Source organism: Hippoglossus hippoglossus, chromosome 20, assembly GCF_009819705.1.
Source record: "Hippoglossus hippoglossus isolate fHipHip1 chromosome 20, fHipHip1.pri, whole genome shotgun sequence".
Taxonomy (NCBI): Eukaryota; Metazoa; Chordata; class Actinopteri; order Pleuronectiformes; family Pleuronectidae; genus Hippoglossus; species Hippoglossus hippoglossus.
The window spans coordinates 12323063-12349449 of NC_047170.1; the positions used below are offsets into that span (position 1 = coordinate 12323063).

A 26387-nucleotide genomic window follows, 5' to 3' on the forward strand; every position below is an offset into this window, starting at 1 on the left:
CACGTTAATCAAGATGTTCTGCAACACCAGCGCTGTATCCAGCTGAATAAGCCTCAGGCCTTATTAGAAAACCTGCCTCACCCTGGGGGGGGGCGGCTCAACTACCCTTAGGCCTCATCACCATGGCAACCAGCTGCCCCATCAGCTGGAGTTTTATACATGTGTGAATGTGAGTTTGTTAATAAACATTTCCTTTCAAGGATTTATTGTTGCTCTTCCATCAGTGTGAATAGAAGGCAGATGTGTGGTTGATAAGAGCAGGAGGCTGTTTACTACTAACGTTCACTCAGTCACTTAGAGACAAGTATAGGACGTACTTTAGTATAGTGCTGTATTAACAAGGCTTTATTTTTATATTTGCATAAATAATAAAGTAATCAACTGAAATTTGTTGCAACATTAACAAAGGCATCCAAGTGGATATTTATAATGATAATATACAGCCTCAAGATTTGTTATCCTCTAAAGTTGTGTTCCTCAGCTTTGCAGCGAGCTCGTTGGCATCCGCCTGATTGGCTGCAGCTGCCGGTGCGACCTGCTGGTTCTTTTTAGGATGCAGGTTCTGTATCGGGAGGAAAAACATTAAATACAAGGACAAGATAAAAAAGGGAGAAAAGTCAAATAGCCTTAAAAAAAAAAAAGTTTACAAGGACGTTACCTTCAGCTTTTTCTTTGCTGGGTCATGCACCACCCCGTGTCGCCACAGGCTCTCCTGATAAACAATGAGACCAGTTACCAGAGACACTAGCAAAAGCAATTTAATGGATCAAGTGTTAGAAAAAATATTTTCTAGTAGTGTCTTACCAGGTACATTGTTTTAGTTGATCCATTTTTATATTCATATGCCAAAGAGACCAGATATAATTAATGTTAAACAACATCTGTTCATCTGCACTGATTAGTTTACTTTGCTCTGTAGAAAACAGCTCCAGATAAAACAAAAGCTAGATTTCACTTTTTTTTTACCCCTTGTTGCAGCACATGCCAATAAAACCTTTACCAAGTACAACCTAAACAATCAGTGGCTACAACAAGCAGGAAGTGGTTTGATTTGGGTGAAATGACTTAAGTGCAGATGTACCTTCATGGCAAAGCTCTTCCCACAGCCGGCGTAGGCACAGCTGAACGGCTTCTTTCCGTCATGGTCACCCAGTACGTGACTCTCCAAGTGGAAACGACGAGTGAAGTTTTTCTTGCAACCCTCTCTGGGGCACGACAGCATCCTCGCATTTCCAGAGTGGGTGCGCAGATCGTGCTGGTGCAGGAACCAGGCGTTGTTGAACTGCCTCTTGCACTTGCCACACAGCAGCTTGACTGAGAACACATAAGTCCACAAAATGTATTTGCCATCTGTGACTCTGCAGCATGAGTAGCAAGATATGAAATGCAACAAAACAATCACTTCCCTGTATTACTCTCATACCTTTGTGTTCTTTTATGTGCTTCAGATATTCGGTCCATGTCTTTCCTTGGAAAGGACACGCGTCCGCCTCACAGGGGTAACCTGCAGCAAAGAAAGTCAGGGCTCGTTCACATCATTAAGAAAAAAAACAAAAAAAAAGGAAGCTTTCTGTTACCAACAAACCATCATGAATGTTCTTGTGATGCTTCAGTTTTCCGTGAGAGGCAAATTCTTTTGTGCAGCCACTGAAAGTGCAACTAGATCAAAAGATACACGATCAGATTAGAGATGGCCCAAGGACAGATGAGATTGTTATTCTTGTGTCAGACGTGTAGCTGCTTACTGAAAAGGCAGGAGCTGATCGTGCTCGCCCTTGTGGGATTTAAGCTGGTTTCTCTTGTTGAAATCTTTTCCACAGCCCTGACGGTCACACTGAAATACAAGAAAAGTAACAGGAAGATGCCAACATACTTCAGGATTCAGAGGGAAACAAGACATGTTTTTGAAGATGATTATACTTTGTAACGCTTCTCCTGGTGCTGGTGAACCCGAGCCATGTGGTTCTTCATGCCGGTGTTTGTGACAAAGGCCTCAGAGCACCCGTCAGCCACACACCTGGAGACCACAGCAGGAAACACAACAGGTCAGAACAGTAAAAAGCAGCTTGAGAAACACAAAACACGATATTTTACTTTGCCAATTACTTTCAAACAGGGACAGTGGCTTACTTGTGTGGTTTCTCCCCACTGTGGCCGAGCTCATGTCTGGTGAGTTGATAACGAGTGCAAAAGCTCTTGTCGCAGTTCTCACAGGAGAACGGTTTCTGAAGTTAGGGAAACATTCGATACAGAAATCAACATTTACTCAAACATAAACACTCCCTGTTTCAATCTGCCTCTGGATTCATGATCGATTATTCTGTTTGGCTCCTTCCACTTCAGAGCCACTTACCAATCCTGTGTGTTTGCAAAGATGAGCCTCAAGCTTCCACGACTTAGTGAATTTAGCATCACAATCGAAAAATGAGCAAACGTAGCTTTTTTGAGTTTGCAACCGCTCCCCCATCTTTAATAAGATATGTCAGATGTGGTGTTGTGGTCACACACGAAAAACTAGTTGTAAAGGGGCAGGACACTTACTGACCTACAACCTGCAGCTCACCTGTGCTCTATTTACCTTATTGGGATGTACCAATTGGGAGGAAGGAAGAGGGGTGTCCTACCTCACTGAAACTGAAAAATGTTCATGGGCCGTGTTCAGCAGACCCTCAGCTGTGCAGGTGATCCAACAGTTGCTATAAAATGATTTAAGCCACTGACTTTAATAGTGATCCCATTGATATCCAAACATTATAAACGTTCATGACTCCTACCCTTGTGTTTATTGATTCGGGCTTTAAATATGTCCCGCAGGCTCCTCACAGTGTGCGTCCCTATCGGCCGATCTGCCCTGTGTGCGGCCTGCGGCCGAGGAGCAAGGCGACTGTGTGTCTCCATCAATCACACACACACACACATTGAATTTACTGCTCTAATCCTAATCTTATCAACCCTCCAATATTGCTCTCTGATAGGTGAGATTTATTGTTGTCAGAAATTAGTCTCCACTGAGGCCATTTGTGACCCACAGAGCTGAAACGAAATCAACCTCTCACAGGCTTTTAAAGCAAGAATACAAGAATATGGAGTCTTACAAGTGGAAAGTAAAGTCATGGGCAATAAAATACTGTTCAACATAGAGATTAACAAGATTCTACAGCTTTATTGGTCTTATTGGATAGGACCAGCTTATCGCTAATCTATTTTTCTACATTAAAGACTGTATATGAAGATGGATGACACATCGCAGTCCAGAAATGATGAGTTTCCAGAAACTGCCAGAAATGAACTCTGCCACGTGACATTTCAACTTGTTTCAATGAAATAACTTGGACCAACAGTAATGTCACAGGAAGTATTTTTGAGTGAAATGTATTTGATGTGTTCTTTGACTTTTTAGTTAGGCCCATGTCCCAACATGAAGGAGGCAAGACTTGGGATCTATACAGCAGCCGCCCACCAGGTGGTGATTGAGATGCTTTAGCTTCACTTCTGGGGAGAAGTCATCCATCTTTGTATGCAGTCTATATAGAACACCTATTAGAGACAGAGCATTCTCCACTTGTGCTACTGTTACATTAACTTAGCATTTTATTTAGTATGTATGACACAAGCACACTGTACAGTTAGACCACCTTTATCTAACTTAGACCACATTTATCTAAGTTAGAAACCCTTTATCTAAAGTTAGACCACATTTATCTCAGTTAAGTCTAATATTCTTTAAAAATAGATAGTAGAAGTGTACATGCTGACAGTTGGACAACTAGAGGACATTAAGTCTACAAAAGAAACCAATCTCATTAGCAGTGTCTGTATCTATTTGAAGGTTGCTAACTTTAGCCTAAACTAATCACTGTTCTAGTCAACATAACCTTCCGGGTTATAAATAAATCTGCTTTCCAAAGCAGATAATAGGACAGTAGATGCTAATGCTATTGAAGCAGAAATTCAACTGTTTAAGCTTATGACAAACTGCTAAAACACTTTGTAGCAGTTGCACTATAACTAGAGGAGATTGAGTCAGCAAAACAAACAGACTGAATTAGCAGTGTTTGTTTTATAGCTGTTTTTATTTAAAGTTTGCTAACTTTCGCCTGCATTAGTCACTATTAGTCACCATAAGCTTCTTCCTAAACTAGTCCAAATAAGCCCGTGGCAGAAACACCCATCCTAGATAGCACATGAATGTGGGCCACTTCAGATTCAGCCTTTTTGTGGCCTGAAGAAAAATGGAGTAAGCATAATGTTGCCTACACGTATAACAGCAAATATGACCCAAATATCCCAAAACAAATTAGGGCCTGAATATGCTAAACATGCTGTTCTCCAGGCAAGGTGTAATCTGGATGTGAACCTAAAACAGCTCATGTGGTAAATAGTGAATATGGCACAAACAACACAAAACTATGTGTGGGATGTCGGCCAATTCTGGTCCAAAACAATTTTGCCTTGTGTGTTGGGAGTATTAAAGTTAGCCAAGATGCATTTGTTTTGTTTAGGAATTTTATTTTGAAGATCAAATAGATTATGTAGTCATGCTTTGAATAAAAAAAGAGAAATTTGAAGGCCTAAAAGACTAATTCAGAGTGCACTAACAATCCGGTGACACTATCTGCTTGTGCAAACACTGGAGATGACCCCTGTGCCCCGTGCCATGCTCTCACATGAAACCTTTGACTGACTTTTGTGAATGAGGCCTATTGAGAGCCTGTTGGCCGTTAACTCGGTGCCCTCCCATGCTTCAGGTGAACATGCCTGGGTCAGTTGACTCTGTTATCAGCCTCCTCCTCTTCTCTTCCGGTCGCCCTCACCTCCTCCTCCTCCTCTTCTGCTGTCAGGGCCGGGATCAATACAGCTGGCCCAATATCCACATATATGACCATGCCTCCCCCGTCTCTGATAACCGAACAGACTCTATCACCGCACCTATCACACACAGAGATACAGCATGCACTCTGTTTGGCCTGAGGTGGGATTTCCTTGTGCCTTTGTCAAAGCCTCAGGCCTATCCCAAACACACACACACACACACACACACACACACACACACACACACACACACACACACACACACACACACACACACACACACACACACACACACACACATATCATGTCATGTCAACACACACTGTCACACCTTTGCACACTTGCACCACAGTCACAAATATTATTGTCATGACCAATGAAGGTCCTTTTTCTTGTAGAGAGCACGAGGGAGATAAGAGAACGTGTTTTTTCTCACCTAGCCCTTCTGGGACTTCACCCCAGTACAATGGAAATTACTTTAATTTCATATGTGCTCACAGTCCTTAAGCAGATACTTAACTTGAGTATTTCAATTTCATTTCATTTCATTTTTATTTATTTCAAATTACGATTTTGTATTAAAAAAAAAACACAGTGATCTAATAAAGTACTATAAACTTTACAGGTCACAAACACCCCAAAATTACACCGAAATTCTGCTAATACATAAACACATCCATAGGAATAAATTAATCTTATAATACATGATACTAGCACACTTTTACTTTGATCATTTTCAGTACTTTATTTCTAAAAAAATTATTTTGTGACAATAGTTTTGATGCTAGACTTTTATATTATATAGTAACAGTTTTTTTTACATTGCATTAAAATATTTGTACATAATTCTTCTCTTTATCAGACAGATTTCATACTATATATGCAACGTCCACAGTATTCTGAAACATCCAAACAAAAACACAGGACTACAATGTAGGATCCTTTAATCTGTTTCCTAACCACTACTTTTACTTTAGTGTCTCACTAGATAAAGAACAATGAATCAAATTGAAAGAACAGCAACTTGTTTCCCAATTAATCCACTGACGACACTGACCAAAGAAAGTTGACACTGTTGTGTTTATTGTCATCCAGACCACAGTGAACACAGACCACTTTTTCTGGAGGGTCACTTTCCTGTTGAGAGATTTCAACCCACGAATAGAATCCCATTAATCTCTATTGTAAATCTCAGCAACAGATGTCAAACGATTGTCACAAGAAACCACGGTATGTGACTGTAACTCCAGAGATAAGTGAGGGAAAATGTATTTGTATTATTTGGATGGAGGTGCCCTTAATCGTAAGTGCATTATGAAGGGTAATAAATGTAAAATGTCATATCATGCTCGACTCCTCTGGTGCTAGAAGTCTGTGTCCATATCCAATTATCTACCCTGTGTGTGTGTGTGCGTGCATGTGTGGGTGTGTGTGCGTGTGTGGTTAATATGTAACACCCCGAGTCGATACAGCTGCTCCGAGCTGCTGGCTGAGCTGACAGACTCAATCTGTGTCTGTCAAACGTGTGTGATTAAGGAGTTCATAGTGCTCCACAGCTTTTATCCACAGGCCTCGTCTCTCTGCCCTCCTCCCTCTCCGCTCGCATTCTCTCTCTTTCTCTCCTTCTCTGTTTACTTTTTGTTCCTTCAATCAGTAACTTCCATGAGTCAGTGCCACACATGACACTCTGGTGTATCTGTGAGAACGCACACACAAAGGACCTACTGTAGATGCATAGACAGGATATATTCTTAAAAACTGATCAAATGAGGCCACGCAGCTATAGTGGGATTGTTTTCAACTTTCGTGGTTAAATTGTGAAATGATTTATTGTGAAAAGCAGCAAAGTACAAATCCCCTGTGCGGCTCAGTTAATATATTAAACAGTGATAAAAGCTGTGGGAATATACAAAAATGTATAGATAAAAATGCCCCTTATCTAAATACTCTGAGCGAAATCCAGACCTAACCGATCAATACCAAGGGCTTTGGCTGCCAACCCACTCATTGATGGATTGCATTTTATTTATCTATCTGTTTTTCCTGGTTTTATCTCCTCGGGTTGTTGGATACTTATTACTCTGCCCTGATAAGACCCGCGTCTGAATTCCCTGACCTCAGGCCTGCAGGGTTATGAAGGTGTTGAAAGACGACCTCTGCAGATTGATCGTCAGGGATCCATTCCAGGATTGTTATAGTGCATTTTCCCTCGTTTATTTAGCTTCTCTTTTTTTTTTTTCTCATCCTCGACTTTTCTTCATAAAGAAAATTCAAGATAGAAATGAAACATAATCCTTGGACTGATTCATTAATGGCCTCCTCTCTCTCACACACACACACACACACACACACACTCACACACACAGACACTTCATCCTGTCAGCTGCTGGCCCCTATCTCTGTAAACTGGTCCTAATTCGTGTAAATATTGGGTAAAGTACTGAGGTGGGATGAGATAACCTATTTGTCACATAACCAGCCAGCCATTCAGCCTCCACTGATTAAACAGCACACACCAAGTGCTATACACACACACACACACACACACACACACACACACACACACACACACACACACACACACACACACACACACACACACACAGTGCTGCAACACCACGGCAGGCAAACACAAACACACACAAATATATATGTATCAACAAAATACCCAGAGGCATTTTGACAGATCGAATCTTCCTCTTATTATTATTATTCATAATATTAATGGTAATATTTAATAGCTACTTTAATTAACCATTAACTTTATTGTGGTATAGTCTTCATATTTACATCTGTAGGAGCTATTTCATTAGTTGAGATATTGTGACTATTATTATTTGTTATTTTTGCATTTATATTTTGGGACACTAGGGGGCACTAAGCACTAGACCAGGTAGGATTCACCATAAAGGTAGCAGGTGTGTTAATGAGGGGAAGCAGCAGGAAGGGAACTGGTTTTTAACCAGAGCACGAGGAGAAGAACATGTGTAACTGTGTTTTTGAACTGGAAAATAAATCTACCCAACCGTGAATTCAGCGTGGACAATGGACTTCTTTAATTGCCTGAGTACAACCCAATTAGACTGCTGCATCAGTGGCTTTTTCTAAAGTTGATTTTGAAAAAAAACTCCTTTGAAACTTAAAAGTCAAAAACCTTCCTTTGAAACACAAAGTAAAAGACCTTGCTTTGAAAAAAAGTTTTAAAAAATCCTTTGAAACATGAAAGTAAAAAGAAACCACCCATGGAACAAGAAAACTGTAAAAAGGAACATTTGTTGGATTCGGTGGATTTCATGTGGATGTGCATTCTTCAGTGCACGTTGTAAAAGCCAAGCTTTCAACGACACGACAGCCAAGCCAAAGCACGAGCGCACCGTACCAAACGGAAACACGGGGCACGCAGCGACATGGTACGTGTACTGCAGGACACACAGTGACCGTCAAGCTGTGTGGGAAAACGGCACAACGATTGGAGTTGACGGTCATGTTTCATTGCTTTGTGCTTTGGTGGCTTTAATTGTGTCGGCCCTCGATTTGCGCAGATAGTCTGAGTTGCTGCTGCGGTTTTCGTTCTATTGGTGCGAGACGCCAAGGAACTACCGTGATGGTTTGATCCCGCAGTGCAGAAAGAAGTTGCGGTCACTTGATTTCCGGTTGTAATATTGATACATTGGAAGCAGTGACCTGTGATTGTGATTGTTGATGACCCTTGCAGTTCTGTGGACAGTCATGTGATATCAGGTTTGGAAGTGTCTGGATTGGATAAGGATGACTTCATTGGGTTGCCTGATGTTTTCACCTAAAGGTGCATGCCGGTGACCAAGCTGAATGTCCCCGTGCAACAAGATGTTGATCAATGGCCATATTTAGGGGTTTTGAACTCCATGAAATTCACTCTGACATTGACTTGCTCATTGGAACAAAGGCATCAAAAGTGATGGAACCTTGGGAGCATGTGTTGAGAACCAAAGTGGGATGGGTACTTGATGGTCCACTTCGAGATGGAAACAACAGCAGGAAACAAACTGCATCTGTAAACTACCAATCGAATTTCCATTGCAAACATTGGTGAAATGCTGGTTAATCAAATAACCATAAATTCAGCAAAAGGTCATCCAAGGAACAGGCTGAAATGTCAAGAGAAGACATTAAGTTTATGAATATTTCTGACAGCTCAGCAGTGCTGAAGAATGGCCATTACTCCCTTGACCTACCTTTCAGACACAAAAATTCCATCTTACCAAACAACCACTGTATTGGAGAGCAGAGCCTGAAACCAAGTGTTTCCACACATTTGTTGCAAATAGAACAGCTGTCACAAGAGAAGCAACTGATGTTGAACAATGGAGATATATTTGGTCTAAGGAGAATCCAGCTGATGAAGTTTATTTTGACAGAAACATCTTTTGGACAAATAGCCACTACAACATCTTTTTAATAAAGACATGATAAAATAGCAAATGATCTTCTTTATGTCAATGAGTTACGTTTTTAACTTTACAAATGACGCTATCTGTGGTTACAACAGAAACAGTCAGTAAGTATTTTCAATTCTGACAGATCAACCTTATTTAAACAAACAGGTATATTAATAGTCTTATACAGCCGAGAAAAAACAAATGCATGTTCTGAGTTCAGCACAAAACCTGGTGCACACTGCCACCTACTGCACTAACACAGTACAACTCTTACTGGTTGTGGCATCCACTAGAATTGGACTAAATTGTATTTATTTTTTCTTTCACTGGCGTGACCAACTGAGCTTGACGTGCACACAACCATTTATGTAAGTAGTCAAAGCCCTTAGATCCAGTGTCTTTTAACTTCCCCTTTGAGTGGTTTCAAGGTTAAACAATAAATCCCCTTATTCCACTCTCTGACACGATCAGATATTTTGCCTGTCTGTTGTCATGACTTGACTGTTTCCAGTTCTTGTATCAGATCTCAACACTGCTGTTCTGGAGTTTATATAGCATTAATCGCTGTGATCTATTTACTTTATCAGATATAGCAGCACAAATCAGTCAGTAGGCCTGAATAACCACACACACATACTTGTTCATTGTAGTGAAAGTGTGAGGTCTCAAAAGTGCTCCAACATTTGTCCTTGTTAATCAGTTGAGGTAATAAAACACCAGTGTAATCAGTAACACTCATTTAGGTACAACACATGTTTGTGAGGCCTTTGTTACTGTTACAGAAGAATTATCAACCCCAGGTCACAGCAGATGTTTGACTCTCTAACACATGTTCTCCATTGACCAAAAACATTATTGGATGTGTTCTGTTCATATGACCCTGTGATGTCATGAGTGAGCCAGCATGGAGAACACCAGAACCCTAAAAATGAGGCAGGTGGATTGAAGTCAGTCTTGTTACACAAGTTTTCATCTGCACTTGTTTGATAGTTAGAAGGATGACACATCTATATCGGTGATATGGGTCAGAGAACTCATTCAATTTTACTGCAGAACTGGATCAGGAGGCTCCACAAATCTTTTTTCTTTAGACATTGCAAGATAGTGTTTTCCAGAATTTGTTTATTAATCAGAAAAATGTATCATTGATCTTTGTGAATTATTAGAGGACTGATATTTGTGTGTGCAATTTAGCACAGATCCCCCCAAAAAAATCCAGATCAAATTTATTTAAATGTGGTTTTCATAAGGGGACGGTTGGGTCTTGGCCCAGTTAAGTGCTCTACTTCTGATTTCATTTTAAGCCATCAGGCATATCAGAGTAAAAAGTTAATCATGACACACAAACATACATTCACAAGTGTGAACAGATGACACCATGACGAGCAGTTGAGTGTACAAATGTTTTTATTCTTGTGAGCACTTTAAGCCATGAACTCGTAGGGGATGGGCTCCAGCAGCTGTGGCACGTTTTTCTTGGTGCTGACGAAGTGAGCCTCACGGGGAGGAGCGGGCTGTAGAGACAAGGAGGAAATTTTACGTCATTGAATTAGAAAACAAACCCCAGAAAACTAATTAATAAAGTTAAAACAAGTAAATGCAATGACCACTGCAGTTCTATTAATTTCAAATCTGCATTCACCAGAGTGTTTTCACCAAGACATACCTGACGCTTCAGTTCCACCCAGCTGCCCTTCTGCTTGGCCTCCATCTTTTTGCTCTCGTTCTCCTTGACGCGCTGCAGGAAACTGTCCCTGCTCTTTGAGTGCTTCACATGCTCAATGCGCACGTTGATCCTCTTGGCCAGGATCCTGCCCCTGTGAAAGCCCAGAGGATAAACATGTTCATATCCAACACACAAAACATTTATGTAGCCTGCCAGGCAGCTTTTGCACAAAACTAAACAGCAGCGGTGTTGAAAGATCTACTTTACTCGGCTGTCCCCTCAGTACAGCCCCAGGTCGAACAAAAGTTAGACTGGGGTGCTTAAGGATGAAATAATTTTCCCCATGTGAATGACCACTGAGGACATTAAGAATCCAGGTGGCAAAGTGAAGATGGGGTCTCATTTTTTCCTATAAATGACATTTAAGAGCAAATACACAAAAAGGACATTTTATTATTTGACAGACATTCAATGCAACTTTGAACAGTGGCTCTTTATAATCAATAGTCAATACCCATTAAGACCCAAGATGTCCTCTAAAAAGGCTTGTTTCAAGTTATTGTATTTGCATTGTGGTTATCATAATGATTGTTGTACTCTGTTAAATGTTGCTCACAAGTTGCTAACATCTACTGGTAATTGGTAACTAAATTTGTGCAGAAGATCCAACGTACAAGTGATACTCATCACGTCCAGATCTAAAGAGAAGCACATAGATATCACATGTTGCATCTGGTCTTAAAGGCTTCATGGGGTTAGTATAGACTCAAACATAATACAGTTGGTTTCCTTAGTCTTGGGTCCTTGTATGCCGGTCAATTTCATAGTGATGACAAAACGCATTTGTGTGGCTTCAACAAATAGGAAATCTGTTTGAATTACTAAATGTAATCAGCTTTTGATTTGTAAGTGTTGAGTTTTTTGGTGTGAGCCAGTTCAAAGTTACACGAGCATACACATTCAGATATCTCACACAATAATTGCAACTTCCGACTTACTTGACCTGCTTGTTGACAATGATGCCGACAGCATGTTGGGTTACGTTGTAGACACGTCCTGTCTTGCCATGGTAACACTTGTGGGGCATTCCCTTCTGAATGGTGCCTGTGCCCTGGAAAGAATCACATGTAACAATGCATTACAAACAGCAATGTTAACTATTTAACTTAATCATAAGGGCATGGACCTTAGTGCACTTCATTTTTTCCACTGTCTTACCTTGATGTCAACGATGTCACCCTTCTTGTAGATACGCATGTAAGTGGACAGGGGGATTGGGCCTGTGGAGAACATGCAAATGAATTCATGTTATTTTGCAGTGGTCCTGGTTGTAAGAAACAAACTTTCGGACACATCAACAATAAAAACAAATGCACTTAAAAACATGGACTCACCGTGCTTGCGGAATGGCCTGCTGAACATGTACCGGGTCCCCCTCCTCTTGCCTCTGGTGTTCGTCATGATGCCTGATTACTGAGAGAGAGAGGGGGAAAAGATTTAGAAGTTTACTTTTAAATTATGGAAAATGATGTCAGTGCTGGAGTGTACTTTGTTTTAATCTCACTGCATCACATTAAGATGGGAGATGTGTAACTTCGGTACTGTTTAGTGTCCCAAAAAGAAGGATAGATTAAAATTCACTACAATGGGTAAAGGGTACTTGACTGCAGTGACTATCTGTAAAGGCCAATACCCTGTCCACACCTTGTTGCTTCATAAGATGAGCTCACTGTGCCTGAAACAGCTGATCCAAGTAAATGACAACTGTTAGAATAGATTTAAACACGTATATGGTTAAAAGTAAATATCCGTGGATCTAGACATAGCGTCTTTGATTTGACGCTATGCAACCAGGCAGCTAATTCAACAGCCTATGAATGGATTTATGATGAACTATGGGACTACAGTAACTTCGTAGGTGACATTTACGCTGTGTTGTGGTTAAATTAGACCGAGCATCAACTACAAATGTCGGTGAAGTTGCATTTAAGTGGTGGAATCGAGGATTTAGAGGAATATACGGTTTCTATGCTGATTGTTTCTGAGCTAGCGGAGCCCACATGGAGAGCCACGCTGCTGCTCCTGCTCACTTTACACGAACAATATCCCTCCGAGGAGCGATTTCTCACCATAAATCCTCACTGTGACATGTCAGGATACATGTGTGGTGCGTATGTTAATGTAATTATGTCGGTATGATGTGATAATAGCGCAGAAAATGTTATTTATCGAGGAGAAGATCTTACCCCCGGTCGCTACAAGATGGCGGGTACGGCGGAAAGAGAGAGATAAAGCCCCAAAACTCCGCCTAGTAAAATACAATCCAGGCAGTCCGCGATATTGCCTGAACAAAATGACAGTAAGACCTTAAACAAAAACAAAATGTGAAACAGGCAGAAGATCCTGAGTCAGTTTATTTATCGATAACACCGGAGCACAGAGGCACTGAGATATACGTCAACTGCGTTAAGATCAGATGTTGACAAGGACGTCTCTGCGGCGAATTTTCAGTTTATCATAGTTTAGTAGATAGAAGGAAAAAAACACCAATCGATGCAGTTGCTTGTTTATTAGGGAAAACAAATCTGTGCTTTTTGTTTAATTTCTGACGGCCGCAAACGTTTTCACTTTGTGCATCATGCAAACCCAGAAAACAAAGGTCACTTGGGCATGCTAGCTAACGTTTAACTTATTTAACACAAATGAGTAACTCATCAAAGATCATGAAGTAACTTTATATGTGTTTATTTATTTTGATCGGAAACATACTCAAACTACATGCACAATTCTAACAGAGAGCCCATGCGTACATACAACAACAATATCAAAGTTGTCAATCATATGTTAGGGAGACATTTAGGCAAATATAATAAACCAACAACATCAATTAAAAACATAAATAATAATAATAATACTTAAAATAACACTTAGGATTTACTTTCTTTGCTTTGTCCCAGTGCATTTTCTTAATAGTCCAGTGTGTAAGATTTAGGTGAAAGGGATCTATTGGCAGAAATTGAATACTAAATAGTCGTTTTCATTATTGTGTGATCATCTAAATTGTACCTTTTATGTTTAAATCAGAAGCAGGTCCTCTCTATGGAAGCAGCCATGTTTTTTATAGTAGCCCAGACTGAAGAAACTTTTGAGTTTTTATGACAACTGAAAGATTCCACTGGTTCTCTTTCATGTTTGGGAGTGGTATTCAGCTGCAACATGCCACTTCACCACTAGATGCCACTAAACTCTACACACTGAACCTTTAAGGGACGAACAAAAATAATTGAAAGGTGGAATCTCCTCATTTAATGGAGCCAAAGTCATATTTCACCCCATGAGGAGGAAGATGTTGCACATGTCAGAATTGGAAAGATTGAGATTGTCCAAATAAATTACGAACAAGGGTCGCGATGACGCTTGTGCGTGGACGAAGCTAAGCCGGAAGTAAGTGGCAGTGAACGCTCTCGTTTTGTTCCTCGGGCTGTCGGACTGTGCCTGCTCTCACGCGCCGAGCCAGCCCAGTCTTGTCAGCGCGCAGCGGTGTGGAGGAAGATGGCGCGAGCCGAATGGAAATCCTAATGACAGTCTCCAAATTTGCCTCTTTTTGTACCATGGTGAGTGCACGGCAGCTTCACACCGACACCACTCACACCGCGGGCCGACCGGGGCGCCGCGTCCGTGCCGTTAATTGGGCCCTTGAGCCGCGGAATCGTCAACGAAAGCAGTTGATTCGCGGCGGCGGTGCTAGCACAGCGGGTTTTCCGTCCACGGCAAAGCAAAGCACGCAGCCGCCCACCGTCCCTCTCTCGCTAACAGCAGCCCACTCGCTTCCCCTGCGTGGTTTTCTAACCGCTAGCTTGCCGAGTTAGCCGCTCGGGTTATTCATCGCAGTTTCCTTTTAAGCTCAATGACAGCGCACCTGCCGCTGGGGTTCGCTGCTAACTAGCTAGCGTGAATGTAGCCGAAGCTAAAAAACCAGCGTTACAGCCTCGGCAACAACTGGAACACAGCTGGATGATGGATGGTGGCTCCCGGTCGATTAATCTGCAGCGTGTGTAGAGAGAGAGAGAGAGAGAGAGAGAGAGAGAGAGGCCAATTTAGCGCGTGGGCCTCGGACGATCCACCAGATATTATTAACGCAGGGCAATGACGACATGGTTTAACATTAGCTACGCAGTTGTGGAGCCGCTCCATGTCCGTGTCCGCTCTCTGCACAGTTTGTTGCTGTCTGCACATCCCGTCAACACTCACCGGGGGGGAGAGAGATCTGCGTTTCAACAGCCTCACTGATCTGCACCACATCCAGAAAAACATCCGCATCGTGATCTTTTCTACAGGGACTCGAGCTTTTTCTGTGCATTTAAAATAAATCTTTGCTGGGATGCGAGCCAGCTGCGGCCAGTGGCAGCTCAACTTCACTGTCAGCTCAACTTCACTGTCAGCTGAACCTAATGCATGTTCGCTTTGAGCTGTAAAAGCCCAGAATGGAGTTAGTTTGAGGAAACGCTTTCGTCTCGGAAGCTTCAAGCACCCATTAGTTTTTTTGTGTTATCTCAGCAACACGTGACCTTGAAAATCTCGAGCTGCTGCCAATCTGATTTTACACTTCACTTGTATAAATACCATTGTCCTGTTCAACGTAATGGCTGAACTTACAGTGTGTATTGATTTAATGAATATAATGTATGTTTTGTTTGTCTCTGTGTATTTACAGGGCGCCAATGCCTCTGCACTGGAGAAAGAGATTGGATCTGAGCAGTTTCCGGTCAACGAGCACTACTTCGGCCTGGTCAATGTAAGCAAATGATACTCTGTGCATATCCAGTGTCTTGTTGTATACAGCTCCACCAAAAATGTTTGAAGAAGAGAAAATCTGCACAGCTAAAGCTCCAGTTAAAGGATTTATTTGTGCCGGTGACGTTCCGAGCACAAGGCTCTTCCTCAGACTTCTGATAAAGAACAGATTTGCCATCTTAAATTCCCACAAACCATTTTGAACAAACCATATGATGTATTAGCAAAACAGAATTTCATAGTTTATATCAATATAAATAAACATAGAAAAATAGTGTACAAAATATAAACTCGCACGGAGAATTCATGTCGCATCAATAGTTGTAACTGGTTCAGGCCATAAAAAACTTTCAGAGGCCTCTCTGTGCACTTATATGGGAAAATAGGGAGAGTCAATAAAACCATAGATCAACATTCAGCCGGATGTATAGAGAAATATCCGTAGAAATCCAGAGTAGTCAACAAATGACGAACAGGACTCATGATGGAGGAAGGAAAATCTCAGGAACTCATTTCCATTGTGTCATACTTTAATTCTACTTTGTTCCACATTTTAATTATAGTTTGGAAACACCTGCTACTGCAACTCGGTGCTGCAGGCGCTGTACTTCTGCCGGCCGTTTCGGGAAAAGATTTTGGCGTACCGCAGCCAGCCACGGCGGAAGGAGAACCTGCTCACCTGCCTGGCTGACCTTTTCCACAGTATTGCCAACCAGAAGAGGAAAGTGGGCGTCATACCGCCCAAGAAGTTCATCACACGACTACGCAAGGAGAATGGTGAGGGGGAACGGATAAACTCAGGAAGATTAGTGTCAATTCATCACCCAAACAGCCGATTTAAAAATCTTTACTCGCTTGTTTCTCCTCGTTGGTTGAGAGTTTGTAGAGAACATGATGACCTGAAGTACCTGCTGAACGCGTAAATCAGCTGAATTAACTAAAGTCTCTCTCCAAATGTATTTTCTCCTTCAGAGTTGTTTGACAACTACATGCAGCAGGATGCCCACGAATTCCTGAACTACTTACTCAACACCATTGCTGACCTGCTGCAAGAGGAGAGGAAGCAGGACAAGACCAATGGCCGCCTTGCCAATGGCACATTGGATTCCCAGAACAACAACAGCAATGCCACGCCCGCTCCCACTTGGGTACACGAGATCTTCCAAGGCACTCTGACCAATGAGACACGCTGCCTCACCTGCGAAACGGTAGGATGCCTCACCACTATTCTACATCTCAACTTTGAGTCAGATTACATCAAACATCTTCTAATGTATGACACCATTGCCTTGTTTAAAGTTTTTACTCACGTTGAACCATCCTGCTGCAAATGTCAGTGATAAGTAAACTTACACGGATGATGATTGTTGGCACAAGGTTGTGTTTGAGCTATAAATTATGTCAGTGTGTGCTTGTTTGCAGTATTTTGAGTAAACACAATGGAACGGCACACAGCAGAGTTTTTAATGCCATATGGCCACAGCTTGTAGTTTCATGTTTTTCTAGTGTTTGGTTTTGGTTAATTCTGATGTTGTCTTTTCTTTCCAGATAAGCAGCAAAGATGAGGACTTTCTGGACCTTTCAGTGGATGTAGAACAGAATACCTCCATCACACACTGCCTCAGGTACAACAGCCAAACAGGCAGACCTACCGCAGAGTTTGTACTGTTGTTGATTGACAGAAAGTTAATCTGCAACTGTATGAAAAGGCTAATTTCAAGCTAAAATGTAAAACATACTGGTTCCTGCAACTCATCCGTGAGGGAAGGAGCAGCTTTCTCTTCTTACATTATAGTAAACTGAGTTTCTTTGGGTTTTGGACAGTTGGTCTGACAAAAGAAATAAAACACTGTATCATATGTTTTTAAGACTAAACACTTACCAATAATCAACTAAATATTAGCATCACAGCACCAATCAATGGGAATTTACACATTTTTAACCTACATAGATTTTGGCTGAATTTAACCACATAGTTGTAAAGTTTAATTCTTTTTCATGTATTTTGTTTGATATTGGACCCATGCCAGATGCTGTTGGCTTAAGGCCGCTGCCTTCATCAGTAGCGATCTATTTGAGTGAAATGTTTCATAAAACCCTTTTTGCATCACTAATAAAGAACATGAGGTGAAATTACTCTCTGCTCGGTCCTGCAACAGCCTGCATAAGGAGAATTCACTGTTTTTGAAATTGCAACATTAATTTGTAGATGTGAACTGACCAGTTTTTCTCTTTATTGGTCTTCAGAGGTTTCAGTAACACAGAGACACTGTGCAGTGAGTACAAATACTACTGTGAAGAATGTAGAAGCAAGCAGGAAGCACACAAGAGGTCAGTGACTAGGTTCAGTCTCTGTGTATGAACTTCAGTTGTTCTTTCAGTATATTCAGATCCGGTGTGTGATGCTGTAATTTGTGATTTTTAGGATGCGTGTTAAGAAGCTGCCGATGATCCTGGCTCTGCACCTGAAGCGGTTTAAGTACATGGAGCAGCTGCAGCGCTACACCAAGCTGTCCTATCGCGTTGTCTTCCCCCTGGAGCTCCGCCTCTTCAACACGTCCGGGGACGCCACCAATCCCGAGAGGCTCTATGACCTGGTGGCCGTGGTGGTGCATTGTGGGAGGTGTGTAGGTCATCACGCAGGGAGACACAGAGAAATCATTGTTCAAATGATAAAATGCAGTCGAACCGTTCGGCAGCAGAACAAAGGAATAATTTGCAATAGATTCTAAATCACACCTCACAGCAGAAAACACGACCCTCATCATCCGGCCAGGTATGAGCCAGAGGGAGTGGGCGTTAGTGAAAGCACCACTGATAGTCCTTGAGTGATACAAGAATTTTATTTATCTACTTCAACCGACAATAATTAACACAGACATATTACAGGGCATGATCGAGTATACTCAAACCAAAATACTGAATTTATCCCACTCCAAGATCACAATACACAATATTATACTTTTCAATAATTAGTATTAAAGTCAAACTGCTCCAGTAGTAATATGTTAAAAGTCTGAGAAATGCCTCACCGTTATTATCCCCTTCTTTTCTTGATGTTATATATTTTCATATTATGTGTGTCCTGGTTGAAAAGTAGTTTATGCTGCTGACAAAGTAACCACATCGGGCCTGAGTCAGGCCAGCGATCTGTTGCATCTCATTCCCATTTCCTCTCTTCTCTTCCTGTTTGAATTTGCTGAATCATGACAAATAACAAGCCCAAATTCCCCCAAATAACTTTCACAAAAAGGCTTCTTAGTAAAGGGAATCTATTAAAATGAGTTTTGTTGTGTTGGAGTTACACAATGTCACCAAACTTCACATAAAAAAGTATTAACAATGCAAGCTGTTTTAGTTTCCTCACTAAAACAGATGTTTGTGGGAGAACCATTAGGTTTCACATCAGTGTAATTATACTCATATTTAATGGGTATGGTGTTATGTTGTCAGTTTGCAGTATTTTAGTCTTCACAGTATCTGTAGTGATACAACCATTCTAATGACGTCATGATCTTTCCGATCAGAACTTTCCATTCAATAATATGTGACCGTAACACACTCGCATGATCCTGAGAAGGAATCTAATCACTTAAAACAAGTGAGGGTGGGTCATGGATGTGTTGGACCTTTATGGCTAAATTTGACCCCATAGAGTTAATACTCTGTTTTATTTCTTTTCAGTGGTCCGAACAGGGGTCACTACATTGCAATTGTGAAAAGTCACGACTTCTGGTTGCTGTTTGATGATGATATTGTAGAGGTGAGTGCGTTTTTCTTTTTTTGTCATACTTTGATTTAGACTCTACAAGCACGTGTCTGATTGTGTAATACTGATTAAATCTAACTGCTTCATGTCACCATTTATGTTCTGGTAGAAAATCGACGCCCAGGCCATAGAAGAATTCTACGGTCTCACTTCTGAAATCTCCAAGAACTCTGAGTCGGGCTACATCCTCTTTTACCAGTCCAGAGACTAAATGTGGACATCGAGCGTTTCACCACGGAAACCAGGAGGAATGCTCGGTTCCCTCTTCGCGCGGCACAGCGGACCATAAACGCACCACAGCAGCCCGTACGGTGTCATAACTGCTCGCACAGCTGTAATCCATACCTGTGCTTTTTTCAGCACTCTGCGCCGCAGCTCAGCCGTGGAAGTTCTGCCTCTGTACCAGCTGTCCCTCCTGACCCCCCGTGTTCCTCCTCTCCCATCATACCCTTCACTTTGGCTGGACGCTGCTGCTGCTGCTGCCGCTGCTGCTGCTGCAGAGACAATGAGACGATAATGAATGAAAACTGTCCAGATTGTTTTTAAAAAAGGAGACGTTGAATGAGGGTTGTACAGATGTTGGTTGGTATGAGTGGCGTATTAGTTTTTGCCTTGGGTGTGGGGTTGAATGGGTATTTAATAATTCATATGATGTAATATTGGCCTTGTCTTCACCCCCCCCCCCCCCACACACTCTTCTTGTGCACTGGGATTTACTGCGAGTGGATCATGCTTTTGATCGTGGAGGGAAAGGAGGACATGTGGGGGGGTGAGTGTCCCACTTGCGGAGAACGAGGGGTTGTGTATTTCTACAGTGTACAGAATGGTATTTGTATAAATATTAAAAGAAGATAATATTATCATTGGAACATGTTAGACCTTGAGAAGATGTATTAACACTATGGTGCACTTTTGATACCGTTTTGTAGGTGTTGCCGAGTTTAACGTGAGGGTTTGCTTAAAGAGGCCTGTTGTGAAGCGATCATTTTCTGTTTTAAAGAAAAAGAAATAAAGGCGGTAAGATTGAAGCTGGCTGTGATCTCCTCTGTTCCTCAGGTGCGCACTGATGACTCATACCAGCTTAGCGTATGAGCGCCCCCTAGTGTCAACCTACCTGTTCCTACTGCAACAGGAGCTATTTATAATCCATTCACACTCAAAAGGTGGATAAAGCACACAAAGGTGTCTGCTCAGTGTGGTCAGATATGCGCACATCAGTAACTCACCCACTGACTGAGCTGAGGTGTGTTTGCAGGCGGCGCCGCAAGGATGGAGAGATGAGACAGAGAAGATGGAGGACAGGGGAGAAGGAGGGAGGGATGGGAGGATGGTGACACACATCAGGGCTGCTGTTAATAGCACAGACGGGACCAGAATAGCAGGGCGTCGCAGGGGGGGGGGGGAGCGGGTCCCTGTGAAACTGGAGCCAGGCTCCTCAAAAAGAAAGAAATCAGTGAAACTCACAGAGCTCTGCAGACTGAGTGCATCCTGCAGGAGACACTGAATAAACTTTATTATTGAATGTTGCCGCACGCAGGTCTGCTCGTGCCTCGGCTGGGAAACAGTCTGCAGGTGCGTAAAAACCAGTCTGTGCGTACTGGAGCCAGCAGGTATCAGACATTTTGCTCTTTTTTTAAATGGAGTTCAGCCGGTCTCTGAGAGTCTGGCTCATTTGGGACTCCTCATCACCACCCCCTCCTCCTCCTCCTCCTCCTCTCCCATCCACACGCACACCTCTTGCCCTGCACAGCCGCAGTCCACGGCGATGTGCCGTTAACGGCTGAGCCGCCCCGCGCTCCTTTCTTTCTTACTCCTCCTCCTCTTCCTTCTAATTCGTCTTCTTCTTCTCCTTCCACCATCCCTGCTTTCAGGCAGAGAGGACCAGCATCCCACCACCACCCCTCCCCTCCTGCCTCTCCTCCTCCTCCTCCTCCTCCCCGGGCTGCTGCTGCTGTCTCTGTCCACCGGCGCTGCAACCATCCTCATCACTAACATGGAGACACCAGGCTGCTGTCGCGCTTCCATCTAGACGGAAGGTCTCCGCTCGCAGAATCAAGGTAGGCTGGGTGGAGGTGGAGGTGGAAGTGGCTGAGCATCCTTTGCATGCACGAAGGGAACATTGCACCCTGTTATTTTTCTTTTTTCCTCTCCTGCACCCTTTCTCTCTGACGTGCAACAGCAGCCTCTGTGTTTTTTCCTCCGGTGCGAGGTGCACCATATGGCCACCAGTGTGAGGTGCATGCATGGCGTTACAGACGGAGGCTGTGAATCCGTGACGGGCGCGGTATCTGCCACTGTTGCTCTCTGACAGCTTCGGGAATTGTTGCTCTTTGGGAAATGTGGCCTGAAATGATGCTGCAGAGCCTGCACCGTTTTTCTACCCCCCCTCCTCGTGCATATACATTAATAAACAGCTCTTCACGTGTGGTCTAACCTATGTAGGCTGCAGGCCTCTGCTGCTTTAATAATAATAATAATAGCCACAGAGGAAAATGCATAATGGTAATTGCGTGGAACCGATGCACATTCACATGCCATTGCTGTTCAGAGTTTTATTATTTAAAGCCATTGGACGCAGAGTGATGTTTTTAGTGTAGCTCAAGGTTTTAATTCCGAGTTATAAAAGTGCAGCACTAAGGTTTGTGTTTGTTTCCCTGCATAATGTGCGTTCACAGGCCCACACACCAGACTGAGAATATAACCTTGGCCATTTTTTGTGTTGTGGAATGAGTAACACAGGTGTCTAGCCACGAACACATCCAGTGTCGTGCACAGACGTGGAGAAGAGCGGCCTCTCGCTGTTTTTGTTTTCAGTGCATTTAAGTGTAAGAGCTAAAAATACAAACCAAAAGAAAAACACACACGCACAAAATGATTTATTCATGGCTTTCTGATTTTGTGTGAAGCTCCACATTTTGGACGATCACTTCAAAGCCTCACTCTTTCTCTGTCATTTTCAGACGGGGGGCACAATGAGTGAAGAGCCACCGGTCACTCCCAGCTGGCTGACCCCTGACCCCACAGCATGGGCCAGCGGAGGCGGGGGGCCGATGGACAACAGTACCATCCTGGGGTCGTTTCCACCAGAGGACTCCCTCTCGCCCAGCCAGCTGCCCCTGCTGGTCAACCCCTGGGACATTGTGCTGTGCTCGTCAGGGACCCTCATAGCCTGTGAGAACGCCCTGGTGGTGCTGGTGATCTGGCAGAACCCGGCACTCAGAGCCCCCATGTTCCTGCTGATTGGCAGCTTGGCGCTGGCCGACCTGCTGGCCGGCCTGGGCCTGGTGCTCCACTTCACCTGTGCCTACCTGCTTCGCTCTGACTCTGCCCAGCTGCTGACCGTAGGCCTGGTGGTGGCCTCCTTCTCGGCCTCCGTCTTCAGCCTGCTGGCCATCACGATTGACCGCTACCTGTCGCTGTACTATGCCCTCACCTACAACTCGGAGCGGACGGCGGCCTTCACCTACACCATGCTGGTGCTGCTGTGGGGCCTCTCCCTGTGTCTGGGCCTGCTGCCGGTCACAGGGGTCAACTGCCTGGCGGAGGAGGCTACGTGCAGCGTGGTGCGGCCGCTGACGAAGAACAACATCGCCGTGCTCTCCGTCTCCTTCCTGCTGCTTTTCGGCCTCATGCTGCAGCTGTACATCCAGATCTGCAAGATTGTGATGCGCCACGCTCATCAGATCGCCCTCCAGCACCACTTCCTGGCCGCCACACCCCACTACGTCACAACACGGAAGGGCGTGTCGACGCTGGCCATCATCCTGGGCACGTTCGCCGCCTGCTGGATGCCGTTCACTGTCTACTCCCTCATCGCTGACTACACCTACCCTCCACTCTACACCTATGCCACGCTGGTGCCTGCTACCTACAACTCCGTCATCAACCCGGTCATCTACGCCTTCAGGAACCAGGAGATCCAGAAGGCACTGTGGCTGGTGTGCTGTGGCTGTGTGCCCGCCAGTGTGGCCCATCGTGCAAGGACCCCCAGTGACGTCTGACGAAGCAGACCCAGGTGGGAAGAGAGAGGCGCCCTGGGTCAGCTCTGCTCCTCACTGGGTCTGTCCAGTGTCACAGAGGGCAGCGTCAGGGGAGGAGGCCCAGGGCAGTGGCTCCGGCTCCTGCTGGAGGTGTCACTGGCTGAGGCAGGTTGCTCACTGACCCACAGCCCGCCTGGATGGATGGATGGATGGAGTTTCTCTTTCCTTTCTTACAATCACCATAGGGCAACGTATCTCACTGTCTTCCCCCTGTAGGCCTGCATCCCGGCCCCTCCCTTCCGACCCGTGCCACGCCCTTCCTCTGTTCTGCAGAGCGCGCTGAGTGCATCACATGTTCCATCCATAGGATGTGCATACAGTTAACAGCACCAGACCTCTGGCTGACACGTGCTGTTCTTCACATGGGGGCAGGGAGGGGCGGGTTTATTATTAGTTGGCGCCCCTGTGCGTGCGTAAAAGCGCACGGGAGATGAACAAAGCCGCGAGAGGGAGGGAGGGAGGGAGCTGAGAGGAGAGGACACGCAGGCATCTCCACCGTGAGGCCCGTCTGTCTGGAGCAGCATCCCGGCTCTGTGCTGCTGCTGCTGCACTCTGGACGTGCGTCGAAAGCCAAACAGCGGCGGAGAGCTAAAAATAGACCCGGCGCTCTCTCTGATCCGCGCCCCGCGTCCTCCACAGACGCCGAGAAAGAAACCGACCCGCCTCTCCTCCTCCTCCTCCCCCTTTCTCCCATTTCCCCCCTCTCTGGATTGTACGCGTATGTATTTTTTGTTTAGCTGCAGCTCTCGCGTCTGGGAGGATCAAGACAAAGCCCCAGGAGACCCCCACCACCATTAACCCCCTCTCCTCCATTTCTTATCAGTATAGAGGCCTGTTGGGTTATGTAACCACCTCTTATCCCTCCTCCTTCACCTTCTGAATTGAAATTATCTCTTATAGTTGAATGGATTTAGCTATAAATCCATTTAAATAGAGTGATATTAACCTGAAAGCAAATTTTAAATGATAACACAAATTTCAAATTCAATGCCCCTAAAGCATCGACATGACATTGAAGAAATCAAAAGCTCACGTGGCATAAATCTGAATAAAATTTCATTTATTTGGTCTCATGCCATCCTCCACGCTTCACCTCAGTCTACTTTGCATGCAACACAGATCCCCCCCCCCCTTTTCCTGCTGACTCCAGTGTGGCGGGTCACACAAGCCACTGGAGGTCACGTGTCACCACGACCCCAATAATTTACTAACATTGATCCCACAGACAGATTTGCAGTGTTTGCAAATCCATTCTCCACCCATGTCAGCAATAACTCGCCCATCGTGAATGGTTGTTGTTTTTTTTTTAGATGTGAAGCAATACTCAGACAGCAATAACATCCACCATGACTTCTTTACACCACGAAGGCCGCTCGGGTGGGGAGGACCAGGCTCCAGTGATTCTTCGGCAATACATCTTCAAACAGGGGAGGGGGGGTCGGGGGTGATGTGAAGAATCATGCCCAACACAAAAAGTGGACGAGATCAAACAACTCATTAGTCTCAGTGACACCACTGCCTCATTCATTGTCCCCCCAGAATCAGGCTGTGATAATTTGTCCCACTGGGATGGATTTTATTGTGTGGTTGTTGTTTTTGTTGCCTCTGTCGTCACAACCTAAAGCCTCAGTGTGTCGCCTGGGACTGTGTTGTCGTGCATATGGGATGGGATGCATGGCCTCTGGGTGTGTGTGTGTGTGTGTGTGTGAGTGATCCAGCAGCTCAGCAGACTATGATCTGTCTCCTTGTGTCTTGTGTTTGTTGGGTGTGTGGTGGTGGTGGAGGTGGGGGGGGTCTGAAGAATACAAATTCCCATTAACCCCCCTCCCCCCTCCCTCTCCCTGACCTCGGAGGATAACGCTGCCAGTCTTCCTGTCCATTCTGAGAGAAGTGGCCTCGTTTGTGTGTGTGTGTGTGTGTGTGTGTGTGTGTGTGTGTGTGTGTGTGTGTGTGTGTGTGTGTGTGTGTGTGTGTGTGTGTGTGTGTGTGTGTGTGTGTGTGTGTGTGTGTGTGTGTGTGTGTGTAGAGCTTCTTTCTTGTCTTATTTTGGGACAGAGATGGGACTTGGGACTTGGATGTGGACGCTCCAGTTCTTCAAGCCAAAGTGAAAAAGGGGCCGGGACCCAGTTTTCTCCCTTCCTCTGTTTCACCGATATCCTACCCTACTTTAAATAATCAATCCTGTCTGGTGGAGGCAGGTGTCCGTTAAGTGACCTCTGAATGATTATATGAGCTAAAAAGGGCCACTTCCAAATGCAAAGATGATGCTGCTTCTTTGCATCCTCACGTCCCCCTCTCACCGATCCGAGGAACGCCCAGTCTTCGTCCTTCTGTCCTTGGGTGAGGTTCGAGGGGGGAGTGAGCAAGGACGGCTGACGAGCAGCATGTCTGAGCATTGGAACGTAGCCCATGTATGTGAACTTGTGCACAGTGTCAGACTGAACCTTGCAGTTTTCCCGACAGGTCAGACTGGCACATCACAAACCATCACAAACTCTTTATTCCTTTTACCTTTGGAGAGAAAAAAAAGTCTATTTTGTTATATTCATTGAGAAGTTCTATTTTTTTCCCACTTCAGTCGGGCCTGTGTTCTTTCAGATTCTGATGATGTTGTACGATACTAACGGCGCTGTAGAGCCTTTTTTCTGAATGTAGTTATAATCAAACTGAGTCATTTGTTTCTGTATATAACGCATGCATAAGAGAGGGGGGGGCTATATTACTTTATACCACCGTGCATGGTGCTACCAAAGCCAGTCAGACCAGAGGGATGAGTTGGGTCGCACCATTTTTTAAAAATTGTTTTGACTGACATTTCTCCACATCAGCTGTCAATGTAGGATACATTCTGTTCGGTTTCACTTTTCTTCACTTCAGTTTGCACCGGT

The 26387-nt window shown here is 44.1% G+C and overlaps 4 protein-coding genes across 5 annotated transcripts; 2 read left to right on the top strand and 2 right to left on the bottom strand.

Moving 5' to 3' along the window:
- Positions 1-327: 327 nt before the first annotated feature.
- On the bottom strand, positions 328-2550 carry gtf3ab (general transcription factor IIIA, b). The gene is made up of 9 exons (XM_034572517.1): positions 2354-2550; positions 2131-2225; positions 1921-2017; positions 1746-1834; positions 1586-1659; positions 1424-1504; positions 1082-1314; positions 659-712; positions 328-562 (listed from the first exon to the last, which is right to left on the bottom strand). The coding sequence occupies exons 1-9, from the start codon at positions 2465-2467 to the stop codon at positions 446-448; spliced, it is 954 nt and encodes a 317-aa protein (XP_034428408.1). The 5' UTR covers positions 2468-2550; the 3' UTR covers positions 328-445.
- An 8069-nt stretch (positions 2551-10619) lies between these two features.
- On the bottom strand, positions 10620-13240 carry rpl21 (ribosomal protein L21). Its single transcript, XM_034572119.1, has 6 exons — positions 13143-13240; positions 12291-12369; positions 12115-12176; positions 11895-12007; positions 10897-11047; positions 10620-10744 (listed from the first exon to the last, which is right to left on the bottom strand). Exons 2-6 carry the CDS (start codon positions 12355-12357, stop codon positions 10655-10657), a joined length of 483 nt encoding a protein of 160 aa, XP_034428010.1. The 5' UTR covers positions 12358-12369; positions 13143-13240; the 3' UTR covers positions 10620-10654.
- A 974-nt stretch (positions 13241-14214) lies between these two features.
- usp12a (ubiquitin specific peptidase 12a) lies at positions 14215-20487 on the top strand. The gene is made up of 9 exons (XM_034572116.1): positions 14215-14510; positions 15611-15691; positions 16254-16467; positions 16663-16898; positions 17239-17315; positions 17938-18021; positions 18116-18313; positions 19375-19453; positions 19569-20487. Exons 1-9 carry the CDS (start codon positions 14463-14465, stop codon positions 19668-19670), a joined length of 1119 nt encoding a protein of 372 aa, XP_034428007.1. The 5' UTR covers positions 14215-14462; the 3' UTR covers positions 19671-20487.
- Positions 20488-21205: 718 nt separating this feature from the next.
- On the top strand, positions 21206-24635 carry gpr12 (G protein-coupled receptor 12). Of its 2 annotated transcripts, none has more exons than XM_034572117.1 (2): positions 21206-21516; positions 22420-24634. In XM_034572117.1, the coding sequence occupies exon 2, from the start codon at positions 22432-22434 to the stop codon at positions 23458-23460; it is 1029 nt and encodes a 342-aa protein (XP_034428008.1). In that variant the 5' UTR covers positions 21206-21516; positions 22420-22431; the 3' UTR covers positions 23461-24634. The 2 variants fall into 2 exon arrangements, with proteins under 2 accessions (XP_034428008.1, XP_034428009.1); XM_034572118.1 differs by lacking the exon at positions 21206-21516 and adding an exon at positions 22092-22284 and having other exon boundaries at positions 22420-24635.
- The last annotated feature ends 1752 nt before the right edge of the window (positions 24636-26387 follow it).

What these genes read in the sequence shown, in the direction of transcription:
- gtf3ab (XM_034572517.1), bottom strand. Translation starts at nt 2,467, where the DNA reads ATGGGGGAGCGGTTGCAAACTCAAAAAAGCTACGTTTGCTCATTTTTC. An exon ending in TCACAAGAACATTCATGATG is followed by an intron (nt 1,505 to 1,585) that starts GTTTGTTGGTAA and finishes TCTTTGCTGCAG; the next exon opens with GTTACCCCTGTGAGGCGGAC. An exon ending in CAGCAAAGAAAAAGCTGAAG is followed by an intron (nt 563 to 658) that starts GTAACGTCCTTG and finishes CTCCCGATACAG; the next exon opens with AACCTGCATCCTAAAAAGAA.
- rpl21 (XM_034572119.1), bottom strand. Translation starts at nt 12,357, where the DNA reads ATGACGAACACCAGAGGCAAGAGGAGGGGGACCCGGTACATGTTCAGC. An exon ending in GTGACATCGTTGACATCAAG is followed by an intron (nt 12,008 to 12,114) that starts GTAAGACAGTGG and finishes GATTCTTTCCAG; the next exon opens with GGCACAGGCACCATTCAGAA. An exon ending in ATTGTCAACAAGCAGGTCAA is followed by an intron (nt 11,048 to 11,894) that starts GTAAGTCGGAAG and finishes GGGCTTTCACAG; the next exon opens with GGGCAGGATCCTGGCCAAGA.
- usp12a (XM_034572116.1), top strand. Translation starts at nt 14,463, where the DNA reads ATGGAAATCCTAATGACAGTCTCCAAATTTGCCTCTTTTTGTACCATG. An exon ending in ACTACTTCGGCCTGGTCAAT is followed by an intron (nt 15,692 to 16,253) that starts GTAAGCAAATGA and finishes TTTTAATTATAG; the next exon opens with TTTGGAAACACCTGCTACTG. An exon ending in GTGGTGGTGCATTGTGGGAG is followed by an intron (nt 18,314 to 19,374) that starts GTGTGTAGGTCA and finishes ATTTCTTTTCAG; the next exon opens with TGGTCCGAACAGGGGTCACT.
- gpr12 (XM_034572117.1), top strand. Translation starts at nt 22,432, where the DNA reads ATGAGTGAAGAGCCACCGGTCACTCCCAGCTGGCTGACCCCTGACCCC.